Source organism: Armigeres subalbatus, chromosome 2 (assembly GCF_024139115.2).
Source record: "Armigeres subalbatus isolate Guangzhou_Male chromosome 2, GZ_Asu_2, whole genome shotgun sequence".
In the NCBI taxonomy this organism is placed as follows: domain Eukaryota; kingdom Metazoa; phylum Arthropoda; class Insecta; order Diptera; family Culicidae; genus Armigeres; species Armigeres subalbatus.
The window spans coordinates 214,703,438-214,724,969 of NC_085140.1; the positions used below are offsets into that span (position 1 = coordinate 214,703,438).

The 21,532-nt window shown below is 39.9% G+C and overlaps 1 protein-coding gene across 3 annotated transcripts in view; it reads right to left on the minus strand.

Annotated features, from left to right (window-relative positions):
- Positions 1 to 5,875: 5,875 nt before the first annotated feature.
- Positions 5,876 to 21,532, minus strand: part of LOC134211619 (ceramide transfer protein) — a 63,582-nt gene continuing 47,925 nt past the window's right edge. For all 3 annotated transcript variants that reach the window (XM_062688682.1, XM_062688683.1, XM_062688684.1), the window contains 4 exons: positions 21,325 to 21,441; positions 11,496 to 12,047; positions 6,582 to 6,717; positions 5,876 to 6,287 (listed from right to left, as the gene is read on the minus strand). In XM_062688682.1, the coding sequence (XP_062544666.1) occupies positions 6,160 to 6,287; positions 6,582 to 6,717; positions 11,496 to 12,047; positions 21,325 to 21,441 (933 nt within the window). In that variant the 3' untranslated portion in view covers positions 5,876 to 6,159. The remainder of the gene's footprint in view (positions 6,288 to 6,581; positions 6,718 to 11,495; positions 12,048 to 21,324; positions 21,442 to 21,532) is intronic.

A 21,532-nucleotide genomic window follows, 5' to 3' on the forward strand; every position in this document is an offset into this window, starting at 1 on the left:
AATATGTTTTGGTTTAGATATGATTTGGAATTGAAAGACATCCTTTGGAATTACACCAAATAAGCACGACATATCACAGAACGGATTTCTCAATTCCACTTGGGCGTGAAAAAAAACGAACCTTTCTTACCTATTTTAGATCATCATGAGATACACAGAGCTATCGTGCAGATATCTACCCTTAACAATCTCGTCATCGCATCGACTTGCTCTGACTTTAGAACAAATGTCTGGAGGTTATTTTCATAAAAAGTCTTCTCTATTCAGTTCGGTCCATGGCTGCACGTCACCATCTCACCACCGATTGATCCATCTTGCTCGCTATGCACCTCGCCTTCTTTTTATCGTCGGATTGTTGTCGAGAACCATTTTCATCGGATTACTGTCCGATATTCTGGCTACGTGCCCGACCCACCGCAGTCGTTCGATTTTCGCTGTGTGAACTCTGTGTGTTTCATTTGCCTTCTCCATGTACCGTCCGCCATCTGCACCTCACCATAGATGGTACGCAGCACTTTTCTTTTGAAAACTTCACGAGCATCGTCCAGGTGTCCCTAGAAAACTACCTTTCTAATAAGCATTTTGTAGATAGTCAGTTTGGTATGGCGGCGAACTCTATTCGATCGGAGCGATTTGCGGAGTCCAAAGTACGTACAATATCTACCCTGATGCGACTCAGTATGTCTCTGCTCGTATCGTTATTAGAGATCACCAGTGAAGCCCAAGTACACGAATTCTTCAACCACTTCGATTTCGTCACCACCGATACAAACTCGTGATGGATGGATTGAAAACATCCTAAAATTGTTCTCATATAAAAACAGGAAGCTTATGCGCCACCTCGTTAGAGGACTTCCCGCTCAAGTTGATTTGTTGCCCGGTCTGAGACCCACCTAAGTAACTGAGAGAAAACCCCTTCAAGAAAGGTTTGAAGAACAATTCCGCCCCTCCACTTTCCTAGCGTCCGACTTACTAGAACTTCACAACTGTTTCCTAGATGGCGACACCAACTCGAAAGCATGGGAGATCATTCATCAATCCCTCAACTAATAACGAAGACGCGATAAAAGGAAATAGTTCTAATGAATGAGTAGTAGCTTGAAGACCATTACGAGAGGGGGGATAGGGTTTACACAGTATGGGAGAAAACGAGGATCATTACAAACATTTCAAATTTATTGCTTATCTACACAGTTGTCATCTATGCGTGCGTGCTCTCTCCCCTGTAATCTATCTACCCCCAACATCACATGTGCACATGTAGTAAATGCTCCAACGTGGATCACGATGTAGGGATTGGGGACAATAGGTCGAAAGACAAAAGGTCGAAAGGACAAAAGGTCGAAAGACAAAATGTCGAGGGACAAAAGGTCGAAGGGACAAACGGTCGAAAAGGACAAAAGGTCGAAAGGGACAAAAGGTCGAAAGGAAAAAATGTCGAACGGGACAAAAGGTCGAAAAAAAAAACAAAACATTAAAAAGAACAACAGGCCGAAAGGGACAAAAGGTCGAAATAGACAAGAAATTGAAACGGAGAGAATCAGAGCTATATTACACAGTTTGCAAAATCTCTGCTCTTTTATGTTTCACAATTTTGAATAATTTAATAAAATTCAATCAGTATGTACAACTAATAGATCAAGCACGCGCACATCAAATACGTGTGTACTACACATCGGTATGTCTTGAATGCGCGCTCCTGCGTGCCTACATTGAATTTTTTTTTAAATTGGAAAAATAAAAGAGCATTTTTTTCACCAACTGTTTAGGAAACTGTCCCGCACAACACAAGTTTTATTCATTTTCTAAATCAACAATCTTTTTTATTCGTAACAGAACTATCTAGATACTTATAAGATTGTTTCATAGTAATTACTCCTTCTTTGAAAATTGCTCATTCTTCAACTTTGATTGATGAGATTAGTGTGTTAGTTCTGCTTGAAGTTAAATGCATTTCACAAATTTCTTTGGAATACACCCAACTTGTTATCAACTTGTTCTTGATCGACTTTTTGTCCCTTTCAACATTTTGTCCTTTTCGACCTTTTGTCCCTTTCGACCTTTTGTCCTTTCCGACTTTTTGTCCCATTCGACGTTTTGTGGCTTTCGACCTTTTGTCCTTTCGACGTTTTGTCTTTTAAACCTTTTGTTCTTTCGACCTTTTGTCTTTTCGACCTTTTGTTTTTCGGTCTTTTGTCTTTTCGACCTTTTGTCTTTCGATCTTTTGTCATAGATTCACGATGTAGAACGGGCTGGGGCGCGATGTTGACGGCGCGGCCCTTTCCGGTTCCGGATGGTTAATAGCCGGCGGGTTGTCCGAGTTTTCTAAATCCGAGAGGAAAAGCCGTCGAACGGCTGTGCTACAAATAAAAGGGTTACGAGAACAACGCCGACTATGAATGCACGACTTTACTACCTTTCTTGCTACCACTTAAGGTGGTTATACAACAAAGCCACAAATCAGCCATCTTGGAAACCACGTGCTTTTTCTAGTGATTTTTTAAGAGCACGAATTGAGAAAACAACAACGCCCATGGGGATCACAACATCTGTAGATCGTTTGATTACTCATGCTAAGCAATCGACTTTAATTTCAGCATTGTACAAAAAATATTACGCTGGTTTTGAACTTTTGATAATAGGAGTAGAAAACCGTATGGTGAATTTGAAATTCATCACATGGCTTGATTGTATAATCACCTTAACACTCTTCTCTTCGGTCGTTCCATGTGTATCGATGCAAACAATTATATGTACAAGATGTTTATTTAAATAATATATACAAATTCTCTTCATGTGACGGGCTACCGTTACAATATCTCTTCTGTTCGCCAGAGTATCAAGATCAAGGAGTCGGCAGTGATCTTCGTATGCTGGTAAAGTTTCTGGGTCGCGCCATGGTAGACTACGAACAGCACGTTTCACAAATCTATCCAAAGATTCTATTCAAGTAACCCACTTCAATTGATAAGGACACCAGACAATAACGTTGGACTCCAATAATGATCTCACCAGGGAACAGTATAGTGATCGGAGGCACAGGGGATCATGGAACTCATTACAGATGAACCGTATAGCACATCACCAAATGAAAACAGCGCACCACTTCCGAAGTTAGGTTTAACGTTTGGATTGTGAGAAAAATCCAACTTTGTTAGTGGCTATAATTCGGTTTTGCACTGAATTGATAATATATTTTTATATCTTTGGCGAACAATATTCTGTAACCATTGGGCAATATTTGTGATAAATCATTGATAAAAAGCGAAAATAATAAGAGGCCCAGGTTACTTCCCTGCAGTGCTTAAGAAATATACGGTCCTTGATATATGACTTCAACCAGCGAATATAATCTATTGAAATGTCGAGCAATTCGAGCCGCTGCAGTAGTATGCTGTGATCAACACGGTCGGAAGCAGGAGCCTCATTGCGCATCTCCTTTCAACAGCTCTTTCGTATGACAGTTTGCATGGATTGCTCGTTTCGAGTCGAGGTGCACAATGCCACCCCAGATGTAAAGTCAGTAGGTATAAATCACATCTGTTAAAATGCGATACAAAGAGAGCCAGGTTTGGCGATACCGATTTTTTTTATTAGAATCCATGCTGATTAGTAGAGATATGGTTTTTACATGCGGCGAATAACAAATCGTAAACAACGATCTCGAACACCTTCGAACTTGCACATAGGGATGTAATTCCTCGATGGTTCTCGATACTTCTTTTGTCTCCTTTTTTGTAGACGGGAAACTTGCTGATGTCTTGCAAGCAGGCTGCATTTTTCATAAATGGAAGAAGTATGTAATTCTCCGAGATAATGCTTGCTTTGCAAAAATGCAACGAGTCTGACTATATTTGCGGAGTGCTTTCGACCTATTTCGTTTTAGTTGCCTCAGCCGATGACTGCCTGTCGACTGCATCGTCGATATTATCAGATTTTTCCAAAAATGCAAATCGACCTAAAGCATTGCCTCGTTGAAGCCTTCAAAATCTGCTCTGTGAAAGTCAAAACCAGCATCGCACGAGGAATTATCGAACTGTAAGGGGTTCAGCAAGCAGGCTTCCAATTCCAGAGGAGGATGATCCGCATCTAGATTGGAAAGGGGATCAATTGCCTCATATAGCATACATTGCTCGAATGCCATTTCGTTAACTAATACTAGATCCAAGAGGCGTCTGTTCTGGTTCAAAACATGGTTGATTTGTGTGAGTCCAAGTTAGCAGAATCCATCGAGAAGACAGCGGTAGGCTGTTGGCACACAGGAAACCAAATAATCGACAATAGGACTTCTAACGGACGTTGTATTCCAAACTAGACTAGACTGGTTATAGTCGCCGAACATAATTGCATGATCATGTGAATCCAGATTGAAGAAGATTGATTCAAGTGACTCGATATGATTATCAATACTCGTTAGATCTGTTGATGACTAGTCAAATCCGTTTGATGAAGGCTTCCTACATCTTCTCAAAGTTACGTGCCAGGGTGTCGAGAAAGTTTTTAATCCTTCGAGAAAGTTTCCAATCCGAAAACATCCTAGACCGGACCGAGAATCGAATTCATAATCTACGGATTAACAATCCTACGCCTTCGCTCACAAGGCTACTGGAGACCTTATCTGTAACTGAGGATATCCAAAAACACATATATGAATGAATTGATGCAAATTCATTTCCGTTTCCATTCTACGAACAAAATATCACAAGTCAGTCAAAAAGGCGCTTGGTGCGGTTTCGCTGAACCCCGATCAAATATACGATCATAGTCAGTGCAATCGTTGAGTCTTCTCCACTGATACAGACCATGTTTCAATAGCGTATAGCAAAGATTTCACATTTGAAGGTTGGTATCGTGTTCAAAAGAAATTTCTTTTTCTATCTCAATCACATGTTAAATTCCGTTCACTGAATCGGAAAAGTAAAGAATCGAAACAAAATTCTTACAACAGTATCCACATGAAAAGAACAAAAAACAAAATTGGCATTTGTAAGGTTCCCACGCAAAGTAATGGAAGCTGTCACTTTACTTTCGGAAAAATATTCTGCTAGATTATTCCGTAAGCAGGGAATCAATATTCGAGCAACGCCTAACAATATACTCTTTGTCATCAACAGAGTTTGTTACTGACAAACGCACCTAGTGACAAACCTTTATCAGAACCCGAACACAATATGACAAGAATCATTTGCCTTGCATGCTCTGATATCTCCGAAAATACGCTGCTAATTTTGTAATCATTGTTCGATTCTCGAATATTTCCATAAAAGCAGAAACTATGATAGCATAAAACCGAAATTTTCACTAGAAATAATGCAAAATAACGTGATGAAAAGTTAGCTACAAGATTGTCTTCTTTTTTGTTGCTGACATTTTTTTTCGGATCTTTGTCATCATTATCTCCGACAAAAACAAAGCTTTGTCGTTGGTTCTCTTTTGTCGCTTGTTTCGCAGGCGCATTCGAAAAAAATTGATTCTCTGTCCGTATGTAAAAGTGACAATTTGCTCCATGCAGATCAGTTGTCAAAATTCCTCTTGGTAATATCGAACAAAATTCTGTAACCTCTCTACTTTTTAAGTCGATACTAGCCTTGAATAAAAAAAACGAAATTTTAATGCGTGAACTTATCTGCCTATTTCTCAGATATTAGATAAACTCGCAAAGGAAGCCCTTGCCCTTGTCGGACACCATTTAACCAAAAAGATATTGAAAGCTCTCAACATTCTCCACTTGTTGCCCGGGTCCCGTAAAGCTGGAAGAGATCGCTGCGTTAACATCCACTGATTTGGTTTCGTTGATGTTGATGACTCAACCAATAGGATAAATAACCAAATCATCAAGGGATTGTCTTCAAAAAATAATTGCACAAACAAGAGGTTCAATAATAAAGAATAGATTTCAGATTTACGTCAGTATTGTCTACCCAATATCAAACAACAAAATCAGAATTTTACAAAACAAAACGACGAGTGGCAATACTCGCCGCCGAAATTCTCCCTAAAATTTACTCTGCTCCTACATATGTGATCTATTTCGTTCGGCTGACATCTCCAGCGAACTCGTTTGACGAAGACTGCTGGCTGCTGGCCAATCTTCGCTGGGTTAATTCAATTATTCAGGCACACACAATTCTCCATCTACACGCGCATAACTTACGAGCACTAGTACAGGATCGGATTATGTTTACATTGATCGACCACATATCCGGTGAAGCGTTTAAGGAACTTTGGATATTCTTTCTTGTAGATAGCACGAAGCACGGTAGCTGGAGCCCATCCGCCCGGGTTCACTGGAATGAAGTATATACTCATTTAGACCAAAGTAGTAGTGTGTAGCGGTAAAACATGTCAAAATATATTTTAAAAATAATCCCACCATTTAAGAGACACAAATACCCACAATGAAGAAGCATAGTACCGAAAACTCTATTTAATTTTAACAACTGGATTGCAGTATGTACAAAAATATGTTTCTCATGTGTTTTTATCGAACAAGCATTGAAATTTGTGTTCTTTTAGAAGCGAGATCAGCCGATATGGACGCCACTTTTTGGCGCGTTTATCTGAAAGAAATATCTACTTACCAGTGGAACAGTAGGTTATTTTACACGTCAGATCGTCACGGGTCGCGGTTTTGCTATCCTTTCCAGGTGTTAGATATGTTTGACAAACTAATATCACTGTCAAATAAATGCGGACGCATTTGCCTTGGTTTGCAGGCTGAAAAGAGAAATACAGATAAGAAAATATTTCATATACAAGCTCAAGGTTTAGTCACAGATAAATTTAGTTAATTATCAAAAATTATTTTTCAGATTCCTACCAAGATCTGTACCAGAAAAGGGCAAATGCAGGATTGTGAGGTCTTATGAACTCAAAAACTTGCTCAGCAATTCGAGAGTGCCCATAATTTTAGTCTAGGTCTCACTAGTCCAATTGAGGATCAGGTTACACGGAGCTTCGAAGACATTCTCAATCAAGAAAATGTTTTCAACCCTTCGTTGGGAACTAATTTGGATGTGAGTGAGTGAGTGAAGTGAGATCTAGGGTTTCTTACCCCATTCCCGGCCTAACATGCGTACGACTGCATTATTTAATTGATATTTATGACAAGGAGCAACTTTTCCTGAATTTTGTGGGCCGTGTAATACTGCAATGGGGTTCACCTCTGCTTAAAAAATAGCTATTCTTACTAAACATCGTTTGAAAAAGCTTTTATTTGATTTAAATTAACAAGGTGCAGCACTAATTTCAGTCACAGCGGATGGCTTTTCCGGCATACCCCAAGTCTCTTCGGCTTACGCAATATTTTACTCAATCTCTCAACATTCACTCTCATTCCCTCTCTCGGGACGGTAGGAAATGCGAAGTAAACAAAAACATGCACGTTCCACGACAACGTGATGCCAGATGGTATTATTCATAATAATTTTTATTTGTTTGAGAAGATATATTCACTCATCCAAATTCCTTCCAATAACTAAAAAAAAATTGTTTCCACTTTTTGACATCGAGATAATTATAAATTACATGATAGCGTCAACGCATTAGACAGTTTTCCTATTAACGATGAACGAATATTGCTATACTAAAATAAGACTCCGGGGCTTTTGGCAGCACGGTACAGCTAGAAATTCTTGAGCCGAGGTGATTTTTTATTCGGTTTGATGATACGTTTTTAAATGTATTTTATTATGTTTATGTTAATTCTAGTGATACAAACAAATAGAAAAGATTGAAGTGCGCGAGTTCAGCATTGTGGTGTGGTGAATTACAGCTTCAAGCAATGGTTGTATCGAGCACTGTGACGATTTTCAGGTAGGTGTTTATTTGAAGATACCGTTTTGTAAAGTGGAAAGAATCACTCCGGCTCAGTGGTGTTGCAGCAAAGAGCAAAAGTTCGAAATCTACAATTTCATATTCTATAATTGGATCAATTAGAAACACAATAAGTGGTTGAAGAATATTGAGTATTGTGCGAGATTAATAGGAGACTTTTTTTTAAATTATCAATCATAAACCTACGGCTTCCAAACAGTATAAATTATTAGTTTTCTGTGCAGTGAGCCGGGAATCGGGTCCATAGGCCCAAGTAGTGATTTACCCTATTACTAGAAAATTTAAAAATATGAAAGCCCCGGGTGATGATGGTATTTTCTACATACTTATCAAAAAACTTCCTGAGAGCTCATTATCCTTTTTGGTTAATTTATTTAACAAATGTTTTCAATTGGCATACTTCCCAAATAAATGGAAAAACGCCAAAGTGGTTCCAATTTTGAAGTCGGACAAAAATGCAGCTGAGGCTTCTAGTTATCGCCCAATCAGTTTGCTTCAATAAGCTTCAATAAGCTTCAATCTTCAATAAGCAAACTGATTGAAAATATTATTTTGAATTTAATGATGGTTCATATTAATGACAATTCTAATTTTGCTGACGAGCAATTTTGTTTTCGCCATGGGCCTTCAACCACTCATCAGTTATTAAGAGTTACGAATTCAATTCGGCTCAACAAATCTGAAGGATATTCGACTGGAGTTGCTCTTCTTGATATAGAGAAAGCTTTTGACAGTGTTTGGCATGGGGTCTGGGTCATTTGGCATAAAGTCATTTGGCATAACGCCATTTGACATAAGGTCATTTTGGCATAAAGGCCATTTGGCATAATGGTCATTTGGCATAACGGACATTTGGCATAATTTAGAACTGCAAGAAAAGAGTGGGTCATTTGGCATAATTTTGAACTGTGAAAGCGAAAGGGATATTTCATGTAATGTTTAGCGTAGATTAAGTAGGTCGAGGCTGTTTGTTTTCTGATGAATTTAGACTGATGGCAGACATTTTCCGGAATAATGAAATAACAAAACGGCAGAATTGCTTCCGAGGGAGGGATCACATCCATCATTGACTTATTCCGGCCACATGCCTACTTTTAAAGTAGGGATTACATCCATCATTGCTTCAATCCGGGCATGCGCCTTAAGACCGGATCAAATCCACCATTGCGTGAAAGCGCCTATTTTTAAAGAAGGGATCACATCCACCATTGCCTCAATCCGGGTATGCGCCTTCTTTTAAAGAAGGAATCACATCCACCATTTTCATAATCTGGGCAAGCGCCTACTTTTAAAGAAGGGATCACATCCACCATTGCCTCAATCCGGGAAAGCGCCTTCTTTTAAAGAAGGAATCACATCCACCATCATCATAATCCAGGCAAGCACCTACTTTTAAAGAAGGGATCACATCCTCCATTGCCATAATCCATGCAAGCGTTTACTTCTAAAGAAGGGATCGCATCCACCATGGCCTTAATCCGAGCATGCGCCTACTTTTAAAGAAGGGATCACATTCTCCATTGCCACAATCCATGCAACCGCCTTCTTATAAAGAAGGGATCTCATCCACCATGACCTTAATCCGGGCAAGCACCTACTTTTAAAAAAGGGATCACATCCTTCATTGCCATAATCTGGCCACACGCCTACTTCTAAAGAAGGGATTACATCCACCATTGCTCTAATCCGGGCATGCGCCTACTTTTGCATTGTTAATGCATTCTTTCCACGAGAGGATAATGTCTTTTTAATATTGTTATCGACGGGTGTTATATTTACTATTCCGGGGTGTTTCCCGCACCACTTAGTCACCATTCAGCGAACGCAAAGAAAAGTTATGCCAAATGTCCGTTATGCCAAAAGACCCTTACTTTTGACGCTGGTCACAATTATGCCAAATGTCCGTTATGGCAAATGACCGTTATGCCAAATGGCCTTTATGCCAAATGACCTTATGCCAAATGGCGTAATGCCAAATGACTTCATACCAAATGGCCCGCTCCCTTTGGCATGAGGGTTTGATTGTAAAATTGATGAATTTTAATTTTCCTTTGTACATTATTAAACTGATCCAAAATTATTTTTCAGATCGCTCACTGCAGGTGAACTATCAGAATTCTAAATCTGATAGATCACCTGTAAGAGCTGATGTCCCCAAGGCAGCATACTGGGGCCCATATTGTATAACATTTTTACTTCTGACTTACCTGATTTACCATCAGGGTGTCAAAAATCTTTGTTTGCAGATGAGGCCCCAGAGGCCATCTCAGCCAAAGGGCGAAGCCTTCGTGTCATTTGTAGTAGATTGCAAAAAAGTTTGGATATTTTCTCCACTTATTTGCGAAAATGGAAAATTTTCCCGAATGCTTCCAAAACTCAGCTTATAATTTTCCCACATAAGCCGAGAGATTCTTATTTGAAACCTTCTAGCAGACATATTGTCACTATGAATGGGGTTCCAATTAATTGGTCTAGCGAAGCTAAATATTTAGGACTTCTGCTGGATCAAAACTTAAATAAATAAAATAAAATTTTGAAAATGATTCTGAATTTGCTTCGTGGTATAGTACCAAAGAACATCATAGGAAAATGTCCAAATGTCCAAGAAAATAATTTCCAATTTTAGACAAAGAAATGACAAAAATCGAGGGGTCCATAAAAGTGATTTCGCGTATAACTAACGAGGGGTCCATCTTTCTGAAGAGTTAAACTCGGATCCTTAATATACTCGCCGAAAGCTTTCGAATGAACATAAGCTTATGCATTTTTAAGAACCTTGTGCAAATAGTTCCGGCGTCACCGAGAATTACTCTGTTGTTAAAATATCTTAATTTATAACTAAATTTCCATGTACCTACTTGAAACAAAAAGCTTTCGAATTCTATTACAATTTTATCTAAAAAACAACACATTTTGTTAGAAATTTATAACAGAATCAGATATTAAATATATTGTTCACTCTGCAATTGGAAATTTTTGCAGGTCGTAATATATCTCCAGATTGTGACCATCAATAAGAATTTTTGATTTTGTCTGAACAAGATTATTTTTTAAGAACACGAAACAAAGCCCATTGGAAATTAGGCAACCTTATGAAATTATATTAGCGTATATTACTACTTTTGAGTAATTTGATGTTAAGAATTTTGGTGAACATGTTTTGATAAAATCTTGTTTTGCCATTTGAAAGATAATGATTACTAAGAACAATTTTTGATATGCTCTTCTAGTCTTCTCTTGGATTATTTTATGTGGGCAGACATGCTGTCAAGAGAAAAACGAGCATAAATTTACTTTTTTGGCCCAGTTTGAAGCCGTAGTTCTACTTGCGTGCCGCTTGCGATAGTTTTAAAAATGTTCGAAGCTGGTCAAAACAAATCACAGGCGGTATTATTGCTGTAATTGATCCATATTATATTATCTTTCAATAAAAACAATTACCAATAACTGATGTTGAATAATCAAAGTTTTAATTTGTTTGAGAATATATTGGACACGGTGTATCCTATATGCCACCTTCTGTCTATGCTTTAATTAAGCTAATTAATAAATTATCTAAATCAGATAGTGTTATGGCATGGGACGGTCTCTCTTTTAAATGGTTCGTACACATGCAACGTTCTCTATTAGTGACAACAGTATTTACAAAAAAAACTTACCGGATACTCTTCGTTCTGATTGGAATGATTACACACCACCCAGACATCATGTGCGCCCTCGTCTAAATTGTCGGTGATTTTTCGCATGTGAGACCAAAACAGAGCATCGCGTTGACTGGCCGGCCAGATGCGCTTGTAGGTTTGCAGGAAGACGAATGTATCCGGTGCTACATTATCCACTATCTGTACATCTTCCAGCGTAGTTTCCCAGTCGTTCCGATAGGCGGGGTCGAAAAAGTAGTGGCACATTTCTCGCGCCGTTACACCCTTTACCACGTGGCAGGACTTCAGCGGATCGATCACCATTCCATCGACTTCCTCTTCCCGGCGGTACATTTTCATTTCACCTTCATCGGCAAACAGCTGCCACCCGTTGCCGCCATCTCCCACGCCCTGCCGGGCTTGGAACAATTGCTCCGTGCAGATTTTGTCAATTTCTGGCCACAATTTGTGCGAGCGAGCCTGCGCACCGGTTCCAAAGTCCTCCAACTGTTGGTTGCTATCGTCAGTCTCTTGGTTGATCAGAACAGAACTGGTAGTACTGATTTGTGACTATGAGAAACGAAAAATAACAATTATGGATTATAAATCAATTTATCATCAACTGGATTTGCTGCGAAAATTATTTTAAGCTTTTAGTGGAATGTATTTACCTACTTGTCAGAAGACGAGTTTGTACTATTCCATTTAATTCCATTACTTTAAAGTAGTGGAATTTAAAGGAATAGTACAAACTCGTCTTATGACAAGTGGATTTGCTGAAAAATTAAAAAAAAGTATTTGTTGCAAAAGTATTATAACATTTTCATACTCAACAATATTTGCCTAATTTTTTTTTGATATTTCGGCCTAATTTGTGTCATTTTTTATTGCTTTTGCACTCGGGTCGCTTTTTCCGCGGTTGTTTTTATTTGTTGTTGTTATTATTTGTTTTTTTATTTTGTTTTATTTTGGAATTCACATAGTTTTTTTACGTGGATTTTTCGGAAGGGTCGTTTTTAGGCGTTTTTTTAAATGGACGAAAAATACGAGAAAACCGCGAAAATCAATTGCTTTGCGATTATCGGGGTTCACATGGTTTTCGGGATTAACGAGGATTTTCAAGCGTTTTTTTACGCGGTACGCATCCCCCGTGTAAAAACCGACTCCAGCGAATACTGAAAAATAAGAACGTTAGGCATTGGCACGTTAGACCATTTGTGCCTAACGTCCATTATACCTAACGTACTTATGTCTATAAACTTTGTCCATATCAGAAACAGATCAGCCGACGCGATGTACTTTGCTCTCTGAGATCTGCCAACTAAAAGGCTATCAAAGAACATCACCTCTGTTTTGGAATGTAGGTAAATATTATCAAGAGGGGAAGGTGGGTAGACTTGATCCCCGGGGAGACTTGATCACCCCTTAGTTTATCGAGAACTAAAGTAGTTTTGTTGAAGCGTATTTTTTTAGTATAAATCCTCTAGATAAATGACCTTTATGTGGTGAGTTATTTTTTGGATTGACAGCCTTATTTATTCTGCAGGGCTGAATAACTTTTCATAACAATGACCAAATGAACCGTTTGTTTGAGAAACTGCATATGTAACATTTTTGGCCAAAATGAGATTTTTATATATTCTGAATCCTCGTCCAAAAATACATATTCTGGCAAAAAATACGAAAAAAAAATTTTTGTTCAGGAATGTATGAAAAATTTTTCGTTTGTTTGAGAAACTACATATGTCCACGTACTTTGAAGAGCAATTGTGGAGTATTGTTTACATTTTTTGCACTGAAAGTGCCCCAGGGTGTTGAGTTTTGCCAAAAACTATTGATCTGTATCGAAGAAATCGAAAGATTCGGTGCAAATTTGTTAAAAACAGTTTTTTGTTGTTTTCTCGAAATAGTGTAAAATAGACTTATGCAGTTTCTCAAACATATGATTCAAATGATTTCGTTTTTTCACAGCACCTTAACCTAAAAACACTACAATTGAGAGACTAATAGCTTTGCCAGCGTATATTGGCACCTTTCCGCTAATATGGTCCAAAATTAGAGAAAAACGCTGCTGCGTAACACCGCCTCTGACATTTGACATCAAGGGTTTTAGAAGTCATACCAAATTATTCGATTTTTTAACAATACCTAACAATCTCCTGCTTCTCCAAATGACCCTCCCATAGAGAATATGTGTTCCAAATTTGGTTCAAATTGACCCATGCGTTAAAAAGTTTTACAAAACTGTTTTTTTGATAATTATCCACTCTTTCTTCTATCACCCTGTTTATAATCGTCTTTTTGAGACAGAATATGTGTTCCAAAATTTGATGGAAATCGCTCAAGAGATACAGAAGTTACACTGAACTAATCAAAACTTACTACATACCATCCCCCACCCATTCGCTCCCGCTCTCCTGATGATGCACTTTAGAAATATGGCGTAAGAAACGTTTGGGCTGACAAAAAATAAATTATGCAAAGAATCCATATTTTATACGGACTTCAACTAAACAAACAAGAATGGAATATTTTTAAAGTAATTTCTCGTTAGAAAAAATAAATTATGGTCAAAAAATAAAAATTTTGACGAGCCTTAACATTTGTACAAGAAATTAAATCAACAAAAGTGCATATAATATGTTCTAGATTTCATATCGATTACTATGAATACTTGAAACGCGGTCGGGTCTGAGTTTGACGACCGACTGGAAAATAGCTCACACAACCTCACTTGATCAGTACAGCTGCTGATGAATAGTGTGGGTAGCCTCCAAACATTCTATACCGCCAGACGTGTAGGTACTATACACATGTGGAAGTGTTGGCTTGACAAATGGATTGCGAGTGATTTGACTATGCGTCCAATTTGGGAATCTCAAGCTCATTCAGTAGCCTCTAGGTTGCTAAGGCCGACGGAGGTCCTTCGTAGCTTAGTTGGTTAAAGCACCAGTCTAGCGTACTGTAGGGTCGTAGGTTCGAGTCCCACCGAACGGAAAGTGGTTATCTCCAATACATTTTTCAAATCAATATCTTTGCAAAATGTACATATTCACATATAAGCTTTCATAACATTGTAAAATAATGTGGAATTGATTCAAAATAAGTCGTGAGACACTTCAAACTTCATGATTGTACAAAGCAATGATGGGATAATATTTCAAGGGTTCCTGGCCCACTCGAATTCAATCCGGCCACATTGGTCACAATCCAGGGACCTACGGAATGGCCATTTTCTGAATGGATTCAAAATAGTGCGACACCTCAAACTCCATGATTTCACAAAGCAATGATGGGAATGATATTTTAAGGGTTCCCGGCCCACTTGGATTCAATCCGGCCACATCGGTGACAATCCGGGGACCTACGGAATGGCAATTTTCTGAATTGATTCAAAATAGGTCGTGCGACACCTCAAACTTCATGATTGTACAAACCAATTATGGGAATGATATTTTAAGGGTTCCCGGCCCACTTGGATTCAATCCGGCCACATCGGTCACAATATGGAGACCTACGGAATGGTTATTTTCTAAATTTATTCAAAATAGGTCGTGCGACACCTCAAACTTCATGATTATACAAAGCAATTATGGGAATGATATTTTTGGGGTCCCTTGCCCACTCGGATTCAATCTGGCCACAATCCGGGGGACCTACGATATGGCCATTTTCTAAATTGATCTAAATTCTCCTATCAACAAATTCCTCTGAAAATCGTTCGAAAATCTTTCTCATGTAATTGTAGTTTCTCCTTATTTAGAAACCCCTCACTAAATTTGTTTTTTAGGAAATTCATGAAGAAATTCCTTGTAGATTTCTCTTCTTCTCCATTTTTCCTTCTAGACATTTCTTCGGCTATTCTTCCAGAAAAATCTCCGGCATTTCCTTCAGGAATACATTCGAGAGTTCCTTCACGAATACATACGGAATTTCCTCCCAAAATTCCGCTAGAAGTTTCTTTAGAAATTTATGCCGGAAATCCTCCGATTTCGCTCTATAATTTCACTTGTAAATCTATAAGAAATTCCTTCGGAAATTCCTCCAGGAACTCTTCCTTTAATTCCTCCAGGATAACTTTCAGGAGTTTTAACGGGAATACCTCCATAAATTCAATAGCGATTTCATTCTGGAATTCTTTCCGCTATTACTACAGAATATCCTTCAAGAATTCCTCCAAAAATTGCTTTAGGAATTTCTCCAAGAATTCGTCCAAGTAATTACGTCCGGAAATTCTTCCAGGTTTTTTCTCAGGAATTCCTTCAGGTACTTCTTCAGGAATTTCTTCGGGAACTTTTCCGCGGAATTGTCCTAGAATGCTTTCCGGCCTTCACTAGGACTTTACTCCAGAATTTCATTCGGATATTAATTTGAGAGTTCCTCCAAGATATCTTCCAAGAGTTCTTCCATGAATTTCTTCAGAACTAACCTCCGGGAATTCTTCCGGTTATTTCTTCAGCAATTCATCTGGGAATACTTTCAGGATTTCATCTTAGAATTTCTGCATTAAATCCTCCTGGTATTTTTCCGGGAATTCCTTCAGATATTTATATCCTTATATCCTTTATGAACTTCTCCAAGAATTAGTTCAGAACTTCCTTGTGAGAATTCTTCCGGAAGTGCTTGTGGGAGTTCCTCCGAGTTTTTCCAAGAGTTCCTCCGGGAATCCCTCCAGGATTTTCACAGGGAATTCCTGGAGGATATTTTGCAGGAATTTCACGGAAAATGGGATTTTGGAAATTCAACTCCGGGTATTCCACCGGCTGTTCCTCTGAAAATTCATCCGGGAGTTCCAAGAGTTCCTCCGGGAATCCCTCCAGAAACTTCACAGGGAATTCCTGGAGGATATTTGGCAGGAATTTCACGGGAAATGGGATTTTGGAAGTTCCTCTAGAAATTCAACTCTAGTATTCCACCGGCTGTTCCTTTGAAAATTCTTCCGGGAGTTCCACCAGTAGCTCCTCCGGGAATTCATTCAGGCATTCTTTGGGAATTTATCTACAAATTCCTCCAGAAGTTCCTCGGAGAATTTCTATGGAAGTTCTTATGGGAATTCCTCCGGGAGGTCCCGTAAGAACTCCCGGAGGAATTTCAGGAGGAACTCCTAGAAGAATTCCTAGAGGACCTCCCAGAGAAACTATTGGAAGAACTTTTGGAGTAATTTCCAGCTAAATTTCTGGAGAAAGCCTAAATGATTTCCTGGAAGAGCTACTGGTGATACTCCCGGAGGAATTCCAGGATAAACACCCGGATGAATTGCCTATGGAATTCCCTGAGAAACTATCGGAGGAATTCTCGAAAAAAGAACTTCCGGAGGAATTTCAGAAAAACTCCCGGGAGAGTTTTCAAAAGAACCCCCGGAGGAACTGCCAGTGAAACTACCAGAAGAATTCTCGGAAAAAATCTTGGGTAATTCATCTTATAGACAAATCTCGTCTAGTTGAAACCTTTCTAGGGGTATGTAGCTGGACCATCATCATCATCAGAGGACCTCCCGGAGAATTCCTTGAGGAGCTCCCAGAGAAATTCTCGGTGGAGCTTCTGGAGGAATTTCTATATACATTTCTATATAAAGCCTAAATGAATTCAAGAAAGAAAGCTTGAATGAATTCCCGGAGGAAATGGTGGATAAATTCCCGGAAGAATTTTTAGACGAACCCCCGTAGGATCTGCCAATAGAACTACCGGAATAATTCTCGGAGGAAATCCTGCAGGAACTCTTTGAGGAACTGCCGGTGGAATTCCCGGAGGAACTCCAGGAGGAATTTTCGGAAAAACTCCCAGTAGAAATCTTGAAGTTTCCACCGGAATTCTTTCAGGATTTCTTTGGAAATTAAACTAGGAATTCATCCGAAAATTCCATTGCTGATTTCATTTTCGGTATAATTTCTGTATAAATTTTTGGTGGAATTCCGGGAGAAATTCTTTGAAATTTTTACAAGAAGTTATTCGAAACTTTCACGGAAAATTTTATGGAATTTACACAAGAAATTCGAATATTTTTCGCAAAATTCTCAGGAATGTTTACTGGCCATTCTACGGAATTTCCACGGAATATACTTAGGAATTCCACGGTGTAATTTTTCAAATTTTTTATGAGAAACAGCATGAAAGAATTATCTGCAGAACTTATAGAGTTCGTGGAGGATTTCTTGAAGTAAATAAATTTTGGAATTTTCGGATCAATTCCAGGCAAAATTGATGGTGAAATTCCTGAAGACATTGCCGAAGAAGTTGCTGGAGGCATTCCTAAATAATCCCTGATAGAATTCCTAATGGAATGCCTGGAGCAATTATGAAAAGAATACCTGGAGAAAGCTTGCATATTGTTTTTCTGCCTATTTTATAATAAATATTATTTCAGAGAGGATTTATTTAGAGTGGGCAAGGAATCCTAAAAATATTATTCCCATCATTGCTTTGTGAAATCATGAAGGTGGAGGTTTCGCACGACCAATTTTGAATCGATTTAGAAAATGGCCATTCCGTGGGTCCCTGGATTATGACCGATGTGGCCGGATTGAATCCGAGTGGGTCAGGAACTCTAAAAACATCATTTTCATCTATTCTGAATCAATTTAGAAAATGGCCATTCCGTGGGTCCCTGGATTATGACCGATGTGGCCGGATTGAATCCGAGTTGGCTTAAAATAAGCATAAAAAGAAACATTCCCATCATTGCTTTGTGAAATCATGAAGCTGGAGGTGTCGCACGAACTATTTTGAATCGATTTAGAAAATGGCCATTCCGTGGGTTCCCGGATTATGACCGATGTGGCCGGATTGAATCAGAGTGGGCCAGGAACTCTAAAAGTATCATTCCCATCATTACTTTGTAGAATCATGAAGTTTGAAGTGTCGCACGACATATTTTGAATTAATTTAAAAAATGGCCATTCCGTAGGTCCTCGGATTATGACCGATGTGGCCAGATTGAATCCGAGTCGGCCAGGAATCTTAGAAATATCATTCCCATCATTGCTTTGGGAAATCATGAAGTTTGAGTCTTAAATTTGAAAATGGTCCCTTTTTCTGGGGACAACTGACCCCAACAGAATCTGGAATAATTTTGGAGGTGTGAAAAGTAAGAATTGAAAAATAAGAAGTGGAACGTAAGAAGTGGGAAATGATAATTGAGAAGTGAGCAGTGAGAAAAGAGAAATGAAAAGTGAAAAACAAAAACTGAGTGATAAGCAATGGGAAATTCAAAGCGAGGAGTGAAAAATGAGAAGTTGAATTTAAGAAGCAGAAAGCGCTGAGCTGAAGGGTTGCGGCCTCAAACCTGTCGCCGTCCACAAAATCGCTCGCCACGACAGGACAAGAAAGTACCGAAACCAGCTTTACCTGGTTCATTTGGAGAACGGCTCCGCCACGTTCAATGACCTGAAGCTGATCGAAAAAATTAACTACGCTATCATCGGCTGGGAGCAGGACAAGGCCAGTGCATCGCGATGTTACGCAGTGCACAAACTGCTACCAATTTGGGCATAGCACCCGGAATTGCCATATGACCCCACGTTGCAACAAGTGCGGCGCCCCTCTCCTCACCGAGCATTGTGACAAGATGGAGGTAGCGGTTCCCAAGTGCGCTAGCTGTGGAGAAAATCATAAGGCCGCCACGAAAGGTTGCCCTAAATGCGCTGAGTTGCTAGAAATCCGAGGGAAAGCTTCATCTAAGACTCTCCCGAAAATAAATCGTGTTCCAGTAATCAACGAGGCGAACTTTCTGGCCATCCCGACTCCCCGACGAGCGATACCAATAGTTCCATCTTTGCAACCGCACAAACGACTGGCGGCTGCTGCAGCATCGATTCAAGCTCCAACACCACACCAACTTCCTCCCCCTGGATTCCATCATCAGGACAATGAGCCCCTTCCGGCCGATGGCGATCCACCGCTCTACGCATCGGAGCAGCTAGTTCCGGGTTTCACGCAACTGGCAACGCGACTACGCGGGTGCAAAACACGCTTCGACCAAATCTTCACCCTGGGCATGTTCGTCATTGAAAATGGCTGCTAGGGTGGGTCTGGTCTATTGGAACGCTTGCTCACTTAAGAGCAAAATCATTGAGCTGGCTGGTTTCCTCGACGAGAGAGAGTTCGACGTGGCCTTCATCACGGAAACGCACCTGAAGCCCGAGGTAAGTATACATATTCCGGACTGCTAGTGGATTTTGACTGTGAAGTTGTAACTTAATTTTCGGATTGGCTTTTAGTCACTGGTAATAGCGTTGACAGTTTTACTTCATTGCCTACGTTTCGATCCGAGGATGGAAGATCTAAGATGAACCCATCCGTGGATGAAAACGTCGGCGATGAAGCAAAACTGTCAACGCTAATACCCGTGACTGAAAGCCAATCCGAAAATTTAGTAATATTCCGGACTTCCGTACGGTGAGACTCGAACTCCAGGGGAGGGGGTGTGGCTATCGCACTGAGAAACAACATCAATTGTCGTCTGCTGCCAAGTCTACAGCTCAAGATCATCGAGACTTCCAACGGAGTAATCGCCCTCATCGTGGCCTACTGCCCAACTCAAGCCAAGGAGATCAATGGTACATCGACCGCCTTCCGCAGAGATATAGTCAAGCTAAGACATATCGGCGCCAAGAGCAGTACATCATCGCCAGTGATCTGATTGCAAGACATCAAGCTTTGGGGAAACTCAAGAAGCAATAGGAACGGCGTGATCTAGAGTAGTGATCTGGAAGAAGGCCATTGCACCATCCTGAGTCAGGATTCACCCTTCCGCTTTTGCAGATCCGGGGCTCATTCGACGCTAGATCTGTTCATCACAAATATTGATAACGTATCGCAGCCGATCGTCTATCAGATGGTGGCCGAAATCGGTTTGTCGATAAATCGTCATCAACTCTCCAGAAGGAACCATCGAGTGAACTGGCAGCGGTTCCAGCAGTGCGTTGACACCACCTTCAACTACGAGGTACGCCCGGAGATACCGCCAGCTGTGCGCCATCGAAGAAGCAATCTCGGTAGCCAGAGAGCAGCATGTTCCAACGGCTCGTCAGGTAAGCGACGCCCTAACCATCTCATTCGTCTTCGCAACGTGGTTCGCAGACGGTACCAATGTACTGGGCCGCCTGCACTTAAAACCCGTTGCAATCGCTTGACAAAAGTCATCCAGGCCAGAATGGTGGACCAAAATTCTAAAATTCAAGTCTCGACCCATTCCACCTTTGATCCCATTAAACAACAATGGCACTAAGGATCGTTTGATAACTCCTGCGGGCAAAGTTGCTGAAGAAGGTTGTCACTGTCAGCTCACAAAATGTTGGGCAGAACATCGAAGCAGCTGTTAATGAGCGTGCAAATAACATTCCTCTTACTCCTAACGACTTCTCGGAGGAGTTAGAGATCTCAGCTGGCGAATTGATGGCCTATATAAAATCATCGAAAAACATGAATGCTGAATCTCGAGTTCAAACACATGAGTGCTCCGTTCTTTGAGCACCTTTCGCTGATCTTCAATCAGTGCTACTCAGCTACTTCCCATCTTCCTGGAAGTCTACGAAAGTCATTCCCACCCGGAAGGCTGGGAAGGATCCTTCCTCTTCAAAAATCTATCGTCCCATCAGCCTTCTCTCAGGGTTATCCAAGCTATTTTTCAGCTATTCGTTACCATTTAGTATAATGTTGCTGTAATCAAACAGTGAACTTTTAGACAGAGTTGTAGAAAAAACATGGCGCTAAAAGTTCACCATACAACACATTTTGAAAATCGGCTTCTGGAACCCAAATTATTATGTGACCAAAACTATTCTTGACTACAATTATTGCTCAAATTATTGTTCAAATATTCCTAATTTCAAAAACAAAAAGTAATTACCTGTTGAGATTGAAATTTCAGACGAACACGAAGCTGCCGGTCTTCTTCTATTTTGTCTAAGCCTGTTTCCACCGCATCGAAGAACTCATCTTCTGGTATCGTCGAATGAGGGCCTTCCTGAAAAAAATGATAAGAGAAATACACCGTTAGTATACGTGCTTCATAACATAAATTACTATGAACCATTGCTCATATGCGACTAGTCAAA